Source organism: Hemitrygon akajei, chromosome 18 (assembly GCF_048418815.1).
Source record: "Hemitrygon akajei chromosome 18, sHemAka1.3, whole genome shotgun sequence".
NCBI classification, from domain to species: domain Eukaryota; kingdom Metazoa; phylum Chordata; class Chondrichthyes; order Myliobatiformes; family Dasyatidae; genus Hemitrygon; species Hemitrygon akajei.
In genome coordinates, this window is record NC_133141.1 from 10,638,076 (window position 1) to 10,658,905 (window position 20,830).

At 42.7% G+C, this 20,830-nt stretch overlaps 1 protein-coding gene across 2 annotated transcripts in view; it reads left to right on the forward strand.

The window, feature by feature from the left end:
- The window catches only part of ccdc47 (coiled-coil domain containing 47), a 63,567-nt gene that overhangs the window by 34,236 nt on the left and 8,501 nt on the right, over positions 1-20,830 (forward strand). For both annotated transcript variants that reach the window (XM_073070765.1, XM_073070764.1), the window contains exons 6-12: positions 786-851; positions 5,898-5,999; positions 7,412-7,522; positions 8,245-8,330; positions 13,198-13,256; positions 14,020-14,129; positions 19,100-19,267. In XM_073070765.1, the coding sequence (XP_072926866.1) occupies positions 786-851; positions 5,898-5,999; positions 7,412-7,522; positions 8,245-8,330; positions 13,198-13,256; positions 14,020-14,129; positions 19,100-19,267 (702 nt within the window). The remainder of the gene's footprint in view (positions 1-785; positions 852-5,897; positions 6,000-7,411; positions 7,523-8,244; positions 8,331-13,197; positions 13,257-14,019; positions 14,130-19,099; positions 19,268-20,830) is intronic.

The following is a 20,830-nucleotide window of genomic DNA, read 5'->3' on the forward strand; positions in this document are numbered from 1 at the left end:
CTATTCTAGTGGATGTAAGTACATATTTGAAAAAGACAAGAGGCCATTTCTTTCCCCTTCAGAAAAGCCTGTGGCATCTTCTAAAATCCTACCAAAACAGACTGAACCAGTTTAATATATCATAACAAAGTGCAGATGCTCAAATGTAGTACTACCTCAGTGTCAGCCAGCCGAGAATGACTTTCCTGTTCTGGGAGAGGAGACTTTCATTTTGTCCCTCAGGGCTGATAAGTCAGCTGTTGGAAGAATCCAGCTTTGGTGAAAAGATGGTTTGCCAATCAGTCCACTGCAGCGCGGGCTGAAATATTACAGACAACTGGGTGGAAGGTTCCAGTAGAATTTGTTATGTCAAAGGCCAGATCATTCAAAGTGGTTAAAGTGGTAAAAGGCTATTCTGTATGGAGTATCAGCTTGTAAGGGAGCAAACAGCTATAAATGCTGCATTCTTTAATAACAACAAAACACACTGCAACCACAGGTCTGTCAACATTTAGGTTTGCAGATAGAATCAGAGTTCAATTTTATCAACTGATGTTCAAAGTGGTGTCTAACGTGGTTAGAGAAAATTTGGACTGCAAATATCCTAATATATTGGAAAACAAGTCAGTACCCACAGACTCAAGTTGTTAAAGGTGTTTGTGGTCTTCCACCTCTTTGTTGTAGTGTTGTTGAATCCAATTTCCAAATTACACAAGGAACCTTAAATGTGGGCAATGTGTGTTTTTTTTTCAGTGATGCTGCATGCTTCTGTAACCATTTGGCATTTGAATTTCTTTTTTATATAGTTTTTGAAACGGCAAGATCTCCTGAATGTACTTGCAAGAATGATGAGACCTGCCAGTGACCAAGTGGTATGTATAACATTAAGGACCAGGATTATGGTTTCTAATACAGAGACAAGCAAGTCTAATTCAGTTTCCTAAAAAGCTCAAACTTGGAGAAACTGTTGTTGCCAGTAACTTAGGCTTTGAATTAATGCCAACTCTCCATTCACAAATTGTTTTTCCAGATCTCCCAAAGAACAATGATTTCTAAGGCTCATTGAGCTACTTCATCCACTAGCAATGTACTGCTGTCTAAACCATGATTACTCTATTCCCAACCATTCCTAAAGCAAGAAATCTTTAAGCAATTTTGTTTATGCAAAGATCTTTTTAAGATAAATTGAAAAGACTATTCCCTTTTTGGGGAAAAGTGCTTAGGGTCTTTGGTTTTGTTAATAGAAGTACACAGTACAAATGCAAAGCAATTATGCTCAATCATTATAAATTAGTGGCTCAATGACTAAAAGCTTTATATTCAATTTTGGGTACTGTACTACTCTTTGGAAACAGTGCCAAGGCCTTGGAGAAACAAAAGAGATTTATTGGAGCATTACCAAGAACAAAGAAACAGATAGTTGGACAGACTGGAGCTACTTTCATTGGAACATGAAAAATTGAAGATCTGAAGAGCTCAAAATCTTGAACAGTTTTGATGCAGTAAATGAGAAGAATCTTAAGCAGAGGCTACTGATTAAAACTGTTTAGGGAAAGGACTAGTAGTGGAACATTTTTTTTCATGGAGTCCTAGAGATGTACAGCATAGAACTGGGCCATTTGGTCCACTGTCTATGCTGACCAGTCACTCATTAAGGTACCCATCCAGACGTCTGTTAAATGTTTTTACTGTTCTTGCCTCCATTTATCTATTCCTCTGACAGTTTATTCCGGAATTATACAGCATGAAACAGGTCTTTCAGCTCAACTCATCCATGCTGACCAAGATCCCTACCTGATGTAGTCAATTTGCCTGCTTTTGACACATATCCCTTTGAACTCTTCCTGTCCATGTACCTGTCCAAGTGTCTTTTAAACATTGTAACAGCCCCTACCATTTATTCTAGCAGCTCATTGCACATATTCACCACCCTCTCTATGAAAAGCTTGCTTCTCAGGACCCCTTTAACTCTTTCCCCTCTATATATCTGTGTCCTCTAATTTTAGATGTCCCTACCCTGGGAAACAGACTGTGACTATCTAATCTGCCTAGCCTTGGTGAGGTACTGGAAGACTAGAGAATAACTCACATTGTGCTTTTAAGAACAACTCCCTAGATTTTATATACTCTATAAAATCATCCCTCTGTCTTCTAGGCTCCAGAGCAAAAAGCCCCAGCCTTCCAGTTTATCCTTTTAACTCAAGCTCTTCAGTCCTGGCAACATCCTTCTGCACCCTTTCTAGCTCAATACACTCTGCCTATAGCTGGGCATCCAGAACTGCACATAGTACCCTGTCTGGTCTCAGCAACATTTTGTACAGTTGTAACTTATCCCAACTCCTATACTCAGTACCTTGATTAATGAAGGAGGAAATGCCAAATGCCTGCTTCATCACCTTGTCTACTTGTGTTGCCACCTTCATAGAACTACATACTTGTACCATAAAGCCTCTGTTCTACAAGTCTCCAGGGCTCTGCCATGTGCTGTGCAAGTCCTGTCTTGGTTTAACTTCTCAAATTGCAAAACTCCACTCTTAACTGAATTTAATTCCATCTGCCATTCCTTGTAATCTTGAATGTGCCGCCAGCAAGCATGATCCAAGCAGATTTGATAATAACCTTCAAAAAAAATTGCATAAATGCATGAAATGAAAAAATATCCAGGACCGCAGGAAACTGAATCTAAATAATGTTTTCAGAGTTGACAGTATATCGATCTGATAAAAAACACAAAATGCTGGCAGAACTCAGCAGGCCAGACAGCATCTATGGGAGGAGGTAATAACGACGTTTCAAGCCGAAACCCTTCATCAGGAGTGAAGTAACATGGGATGGTCGAGGGGGGATAAGAAGTGGGGGGAGGGATAAAGTAGAGAGCTGGGAAGTGATAGGCTGGAGGGAAATGGGCTAGGGGGAAGGTGGAGAATTATGGGAAATAAAAGAGAAAGAAAGGTAGGGCTGGGGGGAGAGATTATAGTGAGGGGGGGAAAAGAGAGAGAAAGAGAACCAGACTAAAATAATAGATAGGGATGGGGTAAGGGGGGGCAGGGGTATCAACGGAGGTCAGTGAGTTAAATGTTCATGCTGGCAGGAAGGAGGCTACCTAGGCGGGAGATAAGGTATTGCTCCATCGACCTGCGTGTGGCCTCATCTTGACGGTAGAGGAGGCCATGGACAGACATGTCGGAGTGGGAACGGTCTGTGGAATTGAAGTGTGTGGCCACAGGGAGATCCCACCACTGCTGGAGGACCGAGCACCGGTGTTCGGTGAAACAGTCTCCCAGTCTGCGGCGGGTCTCCCCAATGTATAAATGGCCACATCGGGAGCACCAGATACAGTATATTACCCCAGTTGACTCGCAGGTGAAGTGGTGCCTCACCTGAATGGACGATCTGGGGCCTGGGATGGTGGTGAGGGAAGAAGTGTGGGGGCAGGTGTAGCACTTCTTCCGTTTGCAGGGATGAGTGCCCGAAGGGTGGGATGGGGGGGATGAATGGACAAGGGAGTCACATAGGGAGCGATCCCTGCGGAAAGCTGAGAGTGGGGGGGAGGGGAAGATGTGGCTGGTGGTGGGATCACGTAGGAGGTGGCGGAAGTTATGGAGGATTATGCATTGGATCTGTAGGCTGGTTGGGTGATAGGTGAGGACCAGGGGGACTCTATCCATGGTGGGCTGGCGGGGGGATGGGGTGAGGGCAGGGGTGCGTGAAATATGGGAGACGCGATGGAGGGCAGAGTTGATAGTGGACGAAGGGAAGCCCCTTTCTTTAAAAAGGGAAGACATCTCCTTTGTCCTAGAATGAAAGGCCTCATCCTGAGAGCAGATGCGGCGGAGGCAGAGGAATTGAGAGAAGGGGATAACATTTTTGCAGGAGACAGGGTGGGAGGAGGAATAGTCTAGGTAGCTGTGGGAGTTAGTAGGTTTGTAGTAGATGTCGGTGGATAGGCTGTCTCCAGAGATAGAAACAGAAAGATCTAGAAAGGGGAGGGAGGTGTCGGAAATAGACCAGGTGAATTTGAGGACGGGGTGAAAGTTGGAGGCGAAGTTAATGAAGTCGACGAGCTCAGCATGCATGCAGGAAGCAGCACCGATGCTGTCGTCGATATAACGCAAGAAAAGAGGAGGACAGATACCGGTGTAGGCTTGGAACATAGATTGCTCCACAAGGCCGACAAAAAGGCAGGCATAGCTAGGGCCCATGCGGGTGCCCATGGCTACACCTTTAGTTTGGAGGAAGTGGGAGGAGCCAAAGGAGAAATAGTTAAGGGTGAGGATTAATTCCGCGAGGCAGAGAAGAGTGGTGGTAGAAGGTGACTGGCTGGGTCTGGAATCCAGGAAGAAACGGAGAGTTTGGAGACCTTCCTGGTGGGGGATAGAGGTATATAGGGACTGGACGTCCATGGTGAAAATGAGGTGGTGGGGGCCAGGGAACTTGAAATCTTTGAAGAGATGTAAAGCATGGGAAGTATCACGGACATAGGTGGGAAGGGATTGAACAAGGGGAGATAAAACAGAGTTGAGATAGGCAGAAATGAGTTCAGTGGGGCAGGAGCAAGCAGAGACAATGGGTCTGCCTGGACAGGCAGGTTTGTGAATCTTAGGTAGGAGGTAGAAACGGGAAGAAGTGCGGGATGTGGGAACTGTAAGTTTGGTGGCCGTGGATGGGAGATCTCCCGAGCTGATGAGATCGGAAATGGTTTGGGAGACAATGGACTGGTGCTCCCTAGTGGGGTCATGGTCCAGGGGTAGATAAGAGGAGGTGTCAGCGAGTTGTCGTCGTGCCTCCGCTATGTACAGGTCGGTGCGCCAGACGACAACAGCACCCCTCCCCTTATCAGCAGGTTTAATGGTAAGGTTGGGATTGTTGCGGAGGGAATGGAGAGCAGAGCGTTCTGATTTATTTGATTTCATGGTTTCTTTCCCATCACACAAATACTGCTTCTCAGTATCCTTATCATGGGGAAAAATTGTGTGTGGCAGGATATAGTCAAAGTGCAGAGACTGGTTTACCCACGAGTAAACCAGAGGACTAACTGAACAATCCAGAGGCCCACATTCAAATTCTCCCACCACAGATGTAAAATTTAGATTTTATCAATAATCTAGAATTTAGGCAATAATAGTAATGATAACTGCAAAAGTTACTGGATTGTCGTAAAAACCATTTGGTTCACTAATATTGTTCAGAAGAGGAAATCTACTGTCATTACCAGGTGTGGTATGTACTGTATGTGACTCTAGGCCCAACCCATATAGTTGACTTTTCAGTAGATGCCACTCAAAAATGACTGTAAAACTATTTACTTTCATCAGAGTGACTGCAGATGTTCAAAAAGGTGGCTTGCTACCTCCCCAAGAGCAGCTAAGATGGGCATTATAATACTGCACCTCAATTGCATCATTCACTATGTAATGATTGGACTGTTACTCTCACTTTCTCTAACCTACCATCACTTCCAGATCTATCTCAGCTTTTCTACAAATTGAGCACAGTTCATACTATTGAAGAACAACTCTGTTAGTTGACCTTCCAGAGATACAGAGCCTTTCCGTAACATCTGAGCTGTATCTGGCAGATACTTTATTATCTGAAGATTTTTCAAGATTTCCATCAAATGTATGTTTTTTTTGTTAATCACATTACATCTTAACTTTTTTGTTGTTTAAGTCTCTGTTTGTTTTAAACCCCTCAGGCAAATACGTTAACCTCAACTATTATTTTACCTGAAATAAATCTCCCATTAGTTACAGGCAGTGATTTATGAAGGTTGTTTCTTCTCGAGCAAAGGCAATGTGAGATGATTATTAACTCGCCAGGCCTACATTCCAAATTTTCCCATTTTTTCCCTCGGCTTATTGTGCCAATTTTTAGCTTTTAAGAAGGGAATTGAGAGTTTGTTGTGATTCTTTTTGTAGCAAATCAAGGTAACTATGAACGAGGAAGACATGGACACCTATGTGTTTGCCATTGGGTCACGGAAAGCTATGATCCGGTTGCAGAAGGAAATGCAGGATCTGGTATGTAATGACACACAGAGGCCAATTCCAATGGCTGCCACTTTTAGTCGTTATGTTATTTAGTATGGTCTATGACCAGGCAAATAGACTGTCATTATTGTGTGAATTACTACTTGATATTCTGTGCATAAATTGTACACTATCACTGACATTCAGTTGCTAGCTTTTAAGATTCTGATAAATGGATTTATTATCTATGCAATCAGTTCTGAAAATATGGATTGAAGGTAGATACACGGAGTTGAAATGTGAGTCAGTTATGGTCTAATCTTGGGCACTGAATCAGATCCGATCACCTAAAAGAAACCTATAGGTGCAGCAAGAAGTTACGCAGGCAATCAAGTTGTTGCCTCCATTGTAAGAAGTTTGCGGTACCGGAGTAAGGACGTCTTAAAACGATTATACAGGACTTTGGTTGAGCCAACCTGGACTATTGTGTCAATCAACAAAACTGCAGGTGCTAGAAATAGGAAATATAAACAGAAAGTGTTTGAAATACTCAACAGGTCAAGAAGCATCTGTGGGAAGACAACCAAATGTTTCAGGTCCAAGATCCTTTGTCAGAATATTTTGTTTTTTGTCTTCATATCTGAGAGGATATACTTGACAGAGAGGAGGTGCAAAAGAAGTCACCAGACTGTTTCCTGCAATAACAGGGTTGCTGCATGAAGAATGATTGGCTTGATTAGACTTGTGTTCACTAGTTTAAAAAAATGAGAAGAGGTCAAATTTAAATGTTCAAAATTCTCAGAGCTTAACTGGCTGGATGCGGGAGGATGTTTCAACTGGCTAGGATATCCAGAATCGGCTTCACAGTGAAGGGTAAGACATTTTTGGAACTAAAGAGAAACTCTGATGCTGGTGAATCTATGGTCTCTACCATAGACACTAGAGACAATGTCAATGAATATGTTTGAGGTACATGAATTATTACATATAAAAGATATCAAAGGTTTTTCGAGAAAGAGTGGAAATATGGCATAGAGCTGTCTTTCTGTTTCTTTTATTATGTTTTGTTAATACTGCAAAATTGAAATAATCAAACTACCTCTTAACATTGCAGTTTAATAGGAGTTTTAACAGATTCCTGAGTGTGTTGAAGGAGACATTGGAAACTATTGAACTTGCTGCCCTTCAGTTCTTGATGGATATAGATGATAAGCATGTAAATGCTTGCTAAGATACAGGTTTAACAGATGGAACCAGTTGCAAAGATTTCTCCCACACTGTTTCTGTTGCTGGAAGTAAAAATCTGAATTCAACCCTGGCCTTTGATGGCAATGGGAGGTGTGACTGCGTTATGCGTTAACTTTCAGAGTTTTTAGTTGATCATTAATTTGCTGTAGGCCAACTGCTGACCTTCCAATTTATACATAATGTGGAGTTACATCCAACATCTGCTTCCTTTCTAGAGTGAATTCTGCAGCGATAAGCCCAAGTCAGGGATTAAGTTTGGGCTTCCTGATTCACTCTCCATCCTGTCTGAAATGGGTGAAGTCACAGAAGGTATATTGGACAATAGGGTGAGTGTGCTGAACTGGGTACTGAGTTCAGTTTGTAAAAGCTAACAATATTTCTATAGAACTTAGTTTTAATTCAGATTTTCTCCCAGAGCTTAAGCCTCACAAATTTTAATAGTTCATTTTATAAAATTACATGTAACAAGCTGCTAGTCCATGTTGAGTTACCATGTCTTGAACAACACTGACGGTAGAAGAATACTATTGACCTCAGTACAAGCAATCATGCATGAAAGATCAAGCTTGTACTGATGTGAGCACTCAGTTATACATGTTCACGTGTGTGAATCAATAAATTAAATATTTACCATTGATGCTCAACACAGTTACATGAGAAAAGGTGAAGCATTTGCAGGTGTCTTTAGCCAGAAATACCAACTGGATAATCCATCTCAGTTTTCTCCTGAGGTTTCTACCAGTGAGAATCTAACCAATTCAGTTCAGCCTTTAAAAGTGCGGAGAAACTCAGGGCCAGCACAATCCTGTTAGAGTGAAGGGCAAGGCTGCCAAGATTAGGGAACCTTGGTTAACAAGAGATATTGAAGGTCTGGACAGGAAAATGGAGGGGTCCATGGACCCCAGGTTGGGAACCTCTTCTCTATTTATATAGTAGAGGTTGTGCTTGCAGATTGTTGTTGAAATTCTGTTTGGATGTTCACAGGAAGGATTTGGGTGAAGTGTTGCTTGCTGAAGTACTTAGACAAGTCTTTTCTTTGTGAATCTAGATGGTGCACTTCCTATCAAATCATGCTGACAAGATAGAGTCCATTCATTTCTCAGACCAGTTCTCTGGAGTGAAAATTATGCAAGAGTAAGTATCAATATTGCCCACATGGCAAATTGTGCTCAACTGTAATGTTTTGTAATCATCAAAGGTTGTTTTTGGTATTCTGTTTCAGTAAAGATTATTTTTGAGAAATGTAACTCGGGAAGACTTTTCTGTGTTAGAATCTGTGGTGTGATGTGAGTAACCAAGGTTATATGTATTGGAACCCTGGAGGAGTATCCATTTTGAGCCCAGGTTTGATGTGTTTTGTTTTCAGCTTGTGGGTCTGACAGTATTCCAGCAAACTGCCAAACACACATTTGTAAAGCTGCCTTCTATGATCTCTGCACCTCTGTATGAACATTACTGGCATACAGATATTGCCTCTCCCTCGTAGAGTTCTTGGTGTGTCAATAAATTCTTAGTTTAATGATGCTTGTTCGGCCTCTACATAACATGGATGCTACAATCTTAATACGATTAGTTGCCGAGTCCAGAGGGCACAATTTATGCCGATGATGTAGTTTAACTGGGGTCTCTGATGCAGTGTCTGGGCTGAATAAAGTAATTCATGCTGGGCAAACCTGGAAAAAGTATCTTGGTTCCCAGTGACTCAAGCTGAGTGCCTGTGATTGTCAGATAACTACAGAATGGCTGTCGTAGAGTCATAGGAAACTACAACACAGAAGTGGGCCCTTTGGTCTGTGTAGTCCATGCCGAACCATTTTTTAAACTGCCTAGACTCATTGACCTGCACCCTGACCATAGCTATCCATACCCTCCCATCCATGTACCTATACAAACCTCTCTTAAATGTTGAAATTGAGCTCACATGTACCACTTGCACTGGCAGTTCGTTTCACGCTCTCATTGCCCTCTGAGTGAAGAAGTTTCCACTCATGTTTCCCTTAAACTTTTCACTTTTCACCCTTCACCCTTAACCCATGATCTCTAGTTGTAGTCCCACCTAACCTCAATGGAAAAAGCCTGCTTGTCAGTCCCTGGGGATTTATCCTCCCTAATTTGCCTCAAGACAGCAAACTTTGCCTCTGTAATCTGAATAGGGTCCATGACTTCACTGCTACTTTGTGTCACTTCTATAGACTCTGTGCCCATCTCCCAAGTAAACACAGATGCAAAAATTCATTTAAGATCTCCCCCATCGCTTTTGGCTCCACACATAAATTACCATTCTGATCTTCCAGAGGACCAGTTTTTTTTTCCCTTGCTAACCTTTTGCTCTTAACATATTTGTAGAAACGCTTTGAATTTTCCTTTACCTTGTCTGCTAGAGTAACCTTGTGCCTTCTTTTAGCCTTCCTGGTTTCTTTAAGTGTTCCATTGCATGTCTTATTCTCCTCCAGCACCTCATTTATTTCTACCTGCCTATACCTGCTATGCACCTCCTTTTTTTTCTTAAGCAGGGCCTCAAAATCTCTCAAAAACCTAGGTTCACAAAGCCTATTATCTTTACCTTTTATTCTGACAGACACATACAAGCTTTGTACTCTCAAAATTTCACTTTTTAGGGCCTCCCATTTACCAAGTACACCCTTGCCAAAAATGGCCTGTCCCAATCCACACTTGCCAGATCCATTCTGAAATCATCAAAAATGGCCTTTCTCCTATTTAGAATCTCAACCCAAGGACCAGACCTATCCTTTCCCATAATTATCTTAAAACTAATGGCATTATGATCACTAGATTCAAAGTGTTCCCTACACAAATTTCTGTTAACTGCCCTGTCATATTCCCTAATAGAAGATCCAGTGTTACGCACTCTCTTGTTGGGACTTCTGTGTACTGATTAAGGAAACTTTACTGAACATATTTGACAAACCATATCCCATCTAGTATTTTTACAGTACAGGAGTCCCACTCAGTATGTGGAAAGTTAAAATCAGCTACTATCACAGCCTTGTGTTTCTTGCAACAGTTGCGATCTCTTTACAAATTTGTTTCTCTAAATCCCTTGGACGTTTGGATGTTCTATAATATAACCCCATTAACATGGTCAACCCTTTCTTATTCCTCAGTTCCACCCATAAAGCCCTAAAATGGCTTAATGGGTGGAACTGAGGACAAGGTCTCCAGTCTATCCTGACTGAGCACTGCTGTGACATTTTCCCTGACTATTAACAACACCCTTCCCTCTTTAATTTCTACCCCTCCTGCAATCAAGCCTCACTAATGTCTACAATATCATAATTCCATGTGTTGATCCATGCCCTAAACTCCACTGACTTTTCTGCAACTCAAGACACTAGTCACACCATGCTCAACCTCTTGATTCCTGATTTTGTCGGGTCTTAACAACCTCTCCACTATCTGTTCTGGCACTCTGGTTCCCATCCTCCTGCAACTCCAGTTTAAACTCCACAGAGCCAGACTTGGTGCCAGAGACCTGACCTCTGTGACTTTCTTTTGCTAAGTCATCCCTCCTAACAGTATCCAAAGTGATATACCTGTTATTGAGGGGGATGGCCACAGGGCTACTCTGCACTGGCTGTTTAATCCCTTTCCCCCTCCTGTCACCGAGTTTCCTGTGTCCTGCACCTTGGGTGTAACTACCTCTCTCTATGTCCTATCCTTATCACCTTTTCAGCCTTTCGATTGATCTGGAGTTCATCCAGTTCCAGCTCCAACTCCTTAATGCAGAGTGTTAGAAGCTGCAGCTGCAAGATGTACTTCTTGCAGGTGAAGTCGTCAGGGACAATAAAGGTCTCCCTGCCTTCCTACATCCCGGAAGAGGAGCCTTCATCTATCCTGCCTGGCATCCTTACTGCTTTAACTGTGCAAATATAAAGAAGGAAACAATAAATAAGCTGAAAAGAAATCTACCTACAGATTTTCACCTTCTCTCATTCAAGCCACTCCTCACTGAACCTTGAAGAGCTGAAGCCTCAAAATCCCCACTCTAACACTGTCCACTCCAACGGTCACTCCACTTTCCCCTGCCTTATATTTATTTGCCCTTGCTAATGAATCCTGATCACTGATTGGCGCTGTTCAAACACCAAAACTCCCGCAAAGCGTGCTGCTCTTTAATGCACATTGCCAACCTGTGTGAGTTAGCTCTTGCTCCGGGTCTCTGACTGGTTGCAGTTCAAATGCTGAAACTTCTGCAAAGCGCTGTTTTTTAATGCACATTTACCAACCTGTGTGAGTCACCTCACCTTGTTCCCGATTTCTGACTGGCCACCATCCAAATGCCAAGACTCTCGCAAAGCACAGCTCTCTAATGCACATTTGCTGACCTGTGTGAGTCACCTCATCTTCTTCCCGATCTCTGACTGGTCACCATTCAAATGCCAAAATTCCTGCGAAGCGCTGAATTTTAATGCACATTTGCTGACCTGAGTGAGTCACCACTTCCCTCGCTCCTGATCTCTGGCTGCTGGTGAATCGCCAAAACTGCCGCAAAGTGCTGCTTTTTAATGCACACTCATCAACCGGTGGAATCACCTCATCTCTTGCTCCCAGTCTCTGGTTGACCCCTGTTCAAATGCCAAAATTCCCACAAAGCGCTGAATTTTAATGCACATTTGCTGACCTGTGTGAGCCACCTTGCCTCTTGCTCCCGATCTCTGGCCGCAGTACAAATGCTGAAACTCCTGCGAAGCGCTGAATTTTAATGCACATTTACTGACCTGTGTGAGCCACCTCGCCTCTCGCTCCTGATCTCTGATTGGTCGCTGTTCAAATGCCAAAATTCCCACGAAGCGCGGCTTTTTTGTGTATATTTGACGACCTGTGTGAGTCACCTCATCTCTCACACTCAGTCTCTGATTAGCTGCTGTTCAAATGCCAAAATTCCCACGAAGCGCAGCTTTTTTTGTGTACATTTGACGACCTGTGTGAGTCACCTCATCTCTCACACTCAGTCTCTGATTAGCTGCTGTTCAAATACCAAAATTCCTGTGAAGCATTGCTTTTTAATGCTTACTTTTCGACCTTTATTAGTTACCTTTTGTCTCACTCCCCATCTCTAATTGGCTGCTGTTCAAATGCCAAAGCTCCTGCGAATCTCTTTTTAATGCACAGTCATCGACCTGTGTGAGTGAACTCTTCTGCTTCTGATCTCTGACTGGCCACTGGTTAAACATTGAAACTCCAGTGAAGCGCTGCTTTTTAATGCACACTCACCTACTTATGTGAGTTACCTCTTGTCTCACTCCCTATCTCTGATTGGCCACTGTTCAAATGCCACATATCCTGCGAAAGGCTGCTTTTTAATGCATACTCGCCAACTTGAGTGAGTCACTTCTTGTTTCTGATCTCTGGTTTGCTGCTGTTCAAATGCCAAAACTCCTGCAAAGCGCTGAATTATAATGCACGCTAGACAACCTGTGCAAGTTACCTCTCTCTCACACCCGATCTCTAATTGGCCACTATTCAAACAGTGAAACTCCCGCAAAGTGTACTTATTGACCCGAGTGAGTGAACTCTTTTTGCACCCGATCTCTGGCTGCATTTCAAATACGATCAATCCTATAAGCTGCTGATGGCTGTCATCCAACCTATAGACTGCTGATGCTCTGTACTTGGGGACCTGCTACTGAACCAGAATGAAGTACAGGAAAATGCTGTTGGTCTGAAATCTGTAACTGAGGTTGAGTCAGGAAGCATACATTATTTTGGGAACATTTATATGGCCTAAACTTCCTTACATCAAACACAAAATAGAATATGAAATCCTTGCTGTAGTACTTGTTATGGTGGCCTCAGAAGAATGGGGTGTGAAGAGGTTTATTTCTGCTTGGACCAAAGTAAAATCAATACTTTTAATAGTCATTTGTCATTGCAAAATACTCTGCAGCGCCTAATTTGTTGCAGACCTGAATAGTTAGAGGGAAGCTATAGTGAAGATGGTGTGTCTTTAATTTGTTGAATGTCTTTTCTTTCTGTTCAGAGAGGGTCAACCCCTCAAGCTGCCTGACACTAAAAAGACACTACTGTTTACATTTAATGGTAAGTTTCTAAGGGTTATTTTTTATTCCCATTGATGTACTTATCTGGGAGTGAGCATCTTGTGCTCCCTTGGACCTAGAGATGAAATACAAGCTTGATAAGCGTTGTTCTTCCAGACCACTGTCAACACAGCTGTGTTGCATGTGAATGGGTTGGAGCAGCCGAGTATTTGGATATCACCGACTCTGAAGATGGCCATCCTGTTAATACAGTGGTACAAAGGATAATAACTGAGGTGTCAGCCCCTGAGAAGCATCATCTCATTATGAGGTAGTACCCTGGAGAGGCTGCACTGTTCCTAACCCAAGCCCTACGTTTCCAACTTCTGCTCAGTGTATATGTGATTCCCCAAACTACAATAATCTTTTGCTGCCTCCATGTTTAGTCAAGCTCCAGGCCTGTCTGCACAACGTGCAGCACGACTGGCTCTTCGAGTAGCTGATCCTGCCATCCAGGTGCTGTACTGTTATGATGGTGTTTTAACAGTTCACAGTCAAAGGTATTTTCACCTGTTTCTAGATTTAAAATGACAATCACCTGACAAATTTACTAAAGCATTACTGTTCAGTAAAATAAAAAAAGACATCTACATTTAATTTTATAAACTTATGGCAAAAATAACATTTCAACCAATAATTTAGAAGAATGTAGATAGCTCCCCTAGGCAGAGGTTAAATCTGACCATCTTACATATTTGATATGTTATTTTTGCATATGTAACATGGTTGAGATTGGGTCATATACTGTATCTACTTCTCTGCAGTGCCTGGAATCGGCAACACTTATCCAAAGGACATGGAGTCCTTACTGCCATTAATGAACATGGTTATTTACAGCATTGACAAGGCAAAGAAGTATCGTCTCAACAGAGAGGTAAGAGCACAGTGCATCATTTTTGCTCATATCTGGTTTTTAAAAACTTCTTAATCCTCCAGCTTCCCACTAATTTTTGCTATATTGTATGCCCTCATTTGCTTTTATGCTGTTTTTGACTTCTCTTGTCAGCCACAGTTGCCTCATCCTGCCTTTAGAATGCTGCTGCTTCTTTGGAATGAACCGATCCTGCATCTTCTGAATTGCTAACAGAAACTCTAGCCATTGCTACTCTGCCAATGTCCTTGCTAGTGTCCCTTTCCAATAAACTTTGGCCAGCACCTCTCTTATGCATCTGTTGTTAAGTTCATTCAGGTGCGATACCGATGCACTTGATTTTAACTTCTCTCTCTCTCTTTCAAACTGCAGGGTGAATTCTATCATAGTATGATCACTGCCTCTTAAGGGTTCCTTTACCTTAAACTCCGAAGCAAATCTGGTTCACTACACAACATTCAATCCAGAATTGCCTTTTCCCTAGTGGGCTCAACCACAGCCTGCTCTAAAAAGCTATCTTGTAGGCATACTACAGATTCCCTCTATTGGGATCTAGCACTATCCTGATTTCCCCAATCTACCTGCATATTGAAATTCCCCCATGACTATCATAACATTCCCCTTTTTGGCATGCCCATTTGTAATTTGTACCCCGCATCCTGGCTACTGTTTCTAGGCTGGTGTATAACTCCCATCAGGATCTTTTCTTCTTGCAGTTTCTTAAGGATTTGGCATCTTCTAATCTGATGTCACTTCTTTTTAAGGATTTGATTTCATTTTTTGCCAACAAAGCAATCCCACCCCCCTCTTACTACCTATCTATCGTATCGATGTGATGTGTGTCCTTGGATGCTCAGCTGTGATCTTCTTTCAATCGTGAATCTGTGATGCCCACGTTGTCATACTTGGAGTTATAGAGTCCAAAAAGAAATTACAGCACAGAACCAAGTACTTCAGCACATCTAGTCCGTGCCAAACCTAAATTGCCTAGTCCCATCAACCTACACCCAGACCATAACCCTCCACTCCCCTCCCATCCATGTACCTATCCAAACTTCTTTTAACCGTTGAAATCAAGCTCGCATGCACCACTTGTGCTGGCAGCTCATTCCACACTCTCATGGCCCTCTGAGTGAAGAAGTTTCCCCTTATGTTCCACTTAAACTATGACCTCTGCTTGTAGTCTCACCCAACCTCAGTGGGGGGTGGTAAAAGCCTGCTTGCATTTACCCTGTCTATACTCCTATTATTTTTATATACCTCTATCAAATCTCCCCTTAATCTTCTACATTCCAGAGAATTAAATTCTAACCTATTCAATCTCTCCTTAAATTTTCTCTGTATTCCTTCAATTTTATTTACATCTTTCCTGTAGGTAGGTGACAAAACTGCATACAGTATTCTCAAGTTAGGCCTCATCAACGTCATATACAACTTCAACATTATATGCCATCTTCTGTACTCAATACTTCGATTTATGAAGGTCATTTTGCCAGAAGCTTTTTTTATGACCCTATCAACCTGTGATGCCACTTTCGATAAATTATGGACCTGCTCTCCCAGATCCCTTTGTTCTATCACACTCCATAGTGCCCTACCGTTCACTGTGTGAGACCTACCCTGGTTAGTCCTTCCAAAGTGCAACCCTCACACTTGTCTGCATTAAATTCCATATGCCATTTTTCAGCCCATTTTCCAGCTGGTTCAGATCTCACTGCAAGCTTTGATAGGCTTCCTCACTGTCCACTACACCCCCAATCTTGGTGTAATTCACTAATTTGCTGATCCAGTTAACTACGTTATCATCCAGATCGTTGATATAGATTACAAACAACAATGGACCCAGCACTGATCCCTGCGGCATACCACTAGTCACAGGCCTCCAGTCAAAGAGGCAACCCTCTACTATCACTCTCTGGCTTCTCCCACAAAGCCAATGTCTAATCCAGTTTACTACCTCAACTTGAATGCTGAGCAACTGAACCTTGTTGGCCAGCCTCCCATGTGGGACCTTGTCAAATGCCTTGCTAAAGTCCATGCAGACTACATCCACTGCATGCCTTTATCCACTTCCCTGACCACTTCCTCAAAAATCTATTAAGATTGGTTAGACATGACCTACCACACATGAAGCCATGCTGACTATCCCTAATCAGTAAGTCCAAAGACTAACATAACAGGTCCCTTTGAATACATTCCAATAACTTTCCCACAACTGATGTCAGACTATAATTTCAGGCCTATAATTTCTTGGTTTATGTTTAGAACTTTTTTTTAAACAGCAGAACAAGAGTGGCTATCGTCTAGTACCTCACCTGTCACTAGGGATGATTTAAATATCTCTGCAAGGGCCCTGGCAATTTCTGCAGTTGTGTCCTGTGAGATCTGAGGGAACAGCTTGTCAGGCCCTGGGGATTTATCCACCCTGATTTGCTTCAGGGTAGCAAACATCTCCTCTGTAATCTGTACAGGGTCCATGAAGCTGATGCTGCTTTGCTTCACTTCTATAGATTCTGTGTCCATCTCCCAAGTAAATTCAGATGCAAAGAGTGCATTTAAGATCTTCCCCATCTCTTTTAGCTCCACACATGAACTACCATTCTGGTCTTCCAAAGGACAAATTTTGGCCCTTGCAATCCTTTTGTTTTTAATATATCTGAAGAACCCCTTGGGATTCTCCATCACCTTGTCCGCTAGAGCAACTTCATGCCTTCTTTTAGTCATCCTGATTTCTTCCTTAAGTGTTTTCTTGCATTTCTTATACTCCATAAGCACTTCAATTGTTCCTATCTGTCTAAACCTGTTATGCACCTTTTTTCCCCCCTTAATCAGGGCTTCAATATCTCTCAAAAACAAAGGTTCCCTAAACCTGTATCTTGCCCTTTATTCTAACAGGCATATACAGGCTTTGTACTCTCAAATTTTTACTTTTGAAGGCCCCCCACTTAACAAGTTCACTACAAATTTGTTTTTCTAAGTCCCTAGGACTGCTGGGTGGTCCATGATATAGCTCCATTAATGTAGTCATATCTTTCTTATTTCTCAGTTACACCCATGAAGCCTCACTAGATGAGTTCTCCAATCTGTTCTGATTGACCACTGCTGTGACATTTTCCCTGACTAGTAATGCCACCCATCCCCCTTTTAGCCTCTATCATATCTAAAACAACGGAACCCCAGAATATTGAGCTGCCAGTCCTGCCCCTCCTGCAACCAAATCTCACTAATGTCTATGATATCATAGTGCCATGTGTTGATCCATGTCCTGAACTCATCTGCCTTCCTACAGTACTTCTTACATTGAAATATATGCAACTCCGAACAATAGTCACACCACACTCCAAAAGGAACCTTTTGGTTCCTGACTTTGTCTGAGGTCTTACCAACATCTGTCTCCACAATCTCTCCACTAACTGTTCTGGCATTCTGGTTCCCATCCCCTTGCAATTCTAGTTTAAACACCACCGTGCATCTCTAGCAAACCTTCCCGCTTGGTTATTAGTTCCCCCTCCTATTTAGGCTCAAACCATCTCTTCTGTACAGGTCCCACCTTCCCTGGGAGAGAGCCTAATGATCTGAAACTCTGAAGCCCTCACTCCTACACCAACTCCTTAGTCACATGTTAAACTGTACAACCTCACGTTTCCTGTTTCTGACCTCACAAGCACATGGCATGGTAGCAGTCCTGGGATCACAACCCTGGAGGTCTTGTCGTTCAACTTAGCAGCTAACTCCCTGAACTCCCTTCAGAGAACCTTGTCACTCTTCCTACCTATGTCATTGGTACCTACATGGACCATGACCTCTGGCTGCTCATCCTCCCACTTAATGCTAAGGATTCAATCTGAGATGTCCCTGACCCTAGCACCCAGGAGACAACATACCATCCAGGAATTTTGTTCTCGTCCACAGAACCTCCTCCCTCCTCTTTGTTCCCCTAACTAATGATTCCCTTATCACCACAGCTCACCTCTTCTTCTCCCTTCCTTTCTGAGCCACAGAACTAGACTCAGCGCCGAAAACTGGATCGCTGTGATTTTCCTCTGCTATGTCTTCCCCACCCCAACAGTCTCCAAAGTGTTGTTGACAGGGATATCTGCATTGGCTGTTTAAACCCTTTCACCCTCTTGACTCACCCAATTTTGCTCTGACCTGTCCGCCCCAACACTGTCCATTCTAACAAAGGCCATTCCGATTGTCCCACCTTATTTTAACTTGCACTTGCTAGTGAATCCCCATCTCTTATTGACCACTGTTCAAGTGCTGAAACTCCTGCACAGCGCTGCCTTTTGATGCCGACCTGCGTGAGTCACTCTTTCTCTTGCTCCTGATCTCTTATTGGCTGCTGTCCCAACGCCAATTCTCCCGTGAAGCTCGGCTTAATGATGCACACTTGATAACCTTTGTGAGTCACACTCTCTCTCGCTCCCAATCTCTGGCTGCTGTTCAACTTCCCAGTTTCTAACTGTATTATAAGATTGCCCATCTCATTTTGTATACTGTGTGTATTTAAATACAACAACTTCCGTTTTGTACTCACCACCCTTCTCAATTTTGTCTCCATATTGGCTGAAGTTAAATTCTTATCCCAAAGAGTAGGGAGTACCTGGAATACACTTCTGGAGAGAGGGGTGGAAACAGTTATTGACAGCATTAAAGAGAAGCATCTGAATTGTCTTGGCATGCATAGAAGACTGGGCAAGTACAGGAAGATAGGATTAATGCAGATGGGTGCATGGATGTTGTAGACTAAATGGCCTTTTTCCACATGGAACGATTCTGTATACCTGAAAGTATCAATAAATCAAATTGTTTGAAACTTTCTAATTCCATTTCACCCTCCTTTTTCCTGCTCTGATCTCTTACACTGATCCTCCCCTCTGCCTTCCATATTTCTTCCCCTCAGCCTCCAATGCAGTGTTTGAATGGTATTATACTGACTCATTCATACTTCTCCCCATCTGCCGAAATAGGGAAAGCTGAAAGCTGATAAAAATCGTGCTCGTGTAGAGGAGAACTTCCTAAAGATGACACATGCACAACGTCAGGAAGCTGCGCAGATTCGCAGGGAGGAGAAGAAACGAGCAGAGAAAGAAAGAATTATGAATGAGGAGGACCCAGAGAAACAGCGCAGGCTTGAGGTACAAAATGATCCCCGGTTGACTTGGTTCACTTTGGCATCTTGCAGAGTACTGGCCTTTCATTTCTGCAGCCTGGGTTCAGATACAGCTGAGATTATCAGAAAGAAGTTATTTGAAACAAGGACCCAAGTTAACCTTGCCTGTATTGTCCCACTCTGCTTCAATGTAAACCTCTCATTTTTTCTGTATTATTTCCCAGCCAAGAGGCAGTCAATCCTGTCATAGAGGTCCATGTAAAACATGAATCAGAGGTTATCCTGATCTGTAAGGCTCAGCACATATTCTGTTTATCTGCAACCTGTCGTAAGAGCCACGGTACCATTTGTAGCCACTGTTACGGATTCAGGCAACAATAAATATATGTGAGTTAGGCAAGGGTTTTCATAACCAATAACACATTTATTAAACACTGAAAACAAACCCCCCAAAAGTAAACAAACACTAACGTAACCGGAAATCAGCTGCTGTGCGGCAGCTTAAACAGTTCTTAAAGCGATGTTGCAAACACAGTTCTTTAAAGTGGTATTGCCAAAAGTTCAAAATGCTCACAGTCCATTTAAAAGGAGAGACTTTTTAAGACAATTTAAATTCTCTTTCACGTTGTTTTTCTTCAGTTTCCAAAGTCGAACTCTTCCCACAAAGAATTTTATGAAACGTAACGGCTTAAAGGCACTGACCTTTCCTTTATCACCATTCTCAAATCCTTTCTGGTCATCCCAGGGATTAACACGAGAATAGTCAACGAAATCCTTCCGAATAAGGATCAAACAGGGTCGAACCTGTTTCACCGTCGAAAATCGATTCTCCTCGATTTTTAACTCCCGAACTCCGATCTTCACTCTCCACTGATTCTTAACTAGCAGTATTGTAAAGAAACTGCTGGCAATGACCTTTTAAACTTTAGGCATTAGATAAAACTTCATCTTTCAACTAAACTGCGTCATAACATTAAATCACGCAGTGGCATGAAGTCAACATGGCAAATCCAGCCACGAACTGCCCCACCTCACAGGGAGGGGTCCTCCTTTTATACCCTGTAAAAAAAAACAAACCTGTCACATGATCTCTACTGGCGGGAAAATGACGTCACTCCACCATCACAAGACCACTACCTCAAGTCCAGTATAGCTTCAACCCCAGTCACGTGACAAGGGTACGTAACACCACGTACTGCCCATCACTTCAAATTGTGTGTTAGCTGTGGTGAGCCTGTCTGGTCTGTCACTGAAAATTAAAATGATAATTGCCCTCCTATAGTTGTCATTGAGAACACTGTGTCAAGCTGTTGTTTCAGTCAGCTGCAGGTGTTGTGAATTTGCTCCCAGTTAAGACATTTGGGGATTTTGACTTGGCAACCGAATCAGGATGGTTTGTAACTTGCTCCCACAGGTCTACTGCTTTCCAGAATCATAGAGTGCAGATTCGGAAGATAGTGTTAAGAAGGCCTTAGCGAATTGCAACAATGCATCTTGGAGATTTGTTACACTAACTATGCTCTGTCAGTGGTGGAAGGGGTAATCTATTTGTATCCATGACAGTGAAGTAGTGATAAGTGGCTGTTTT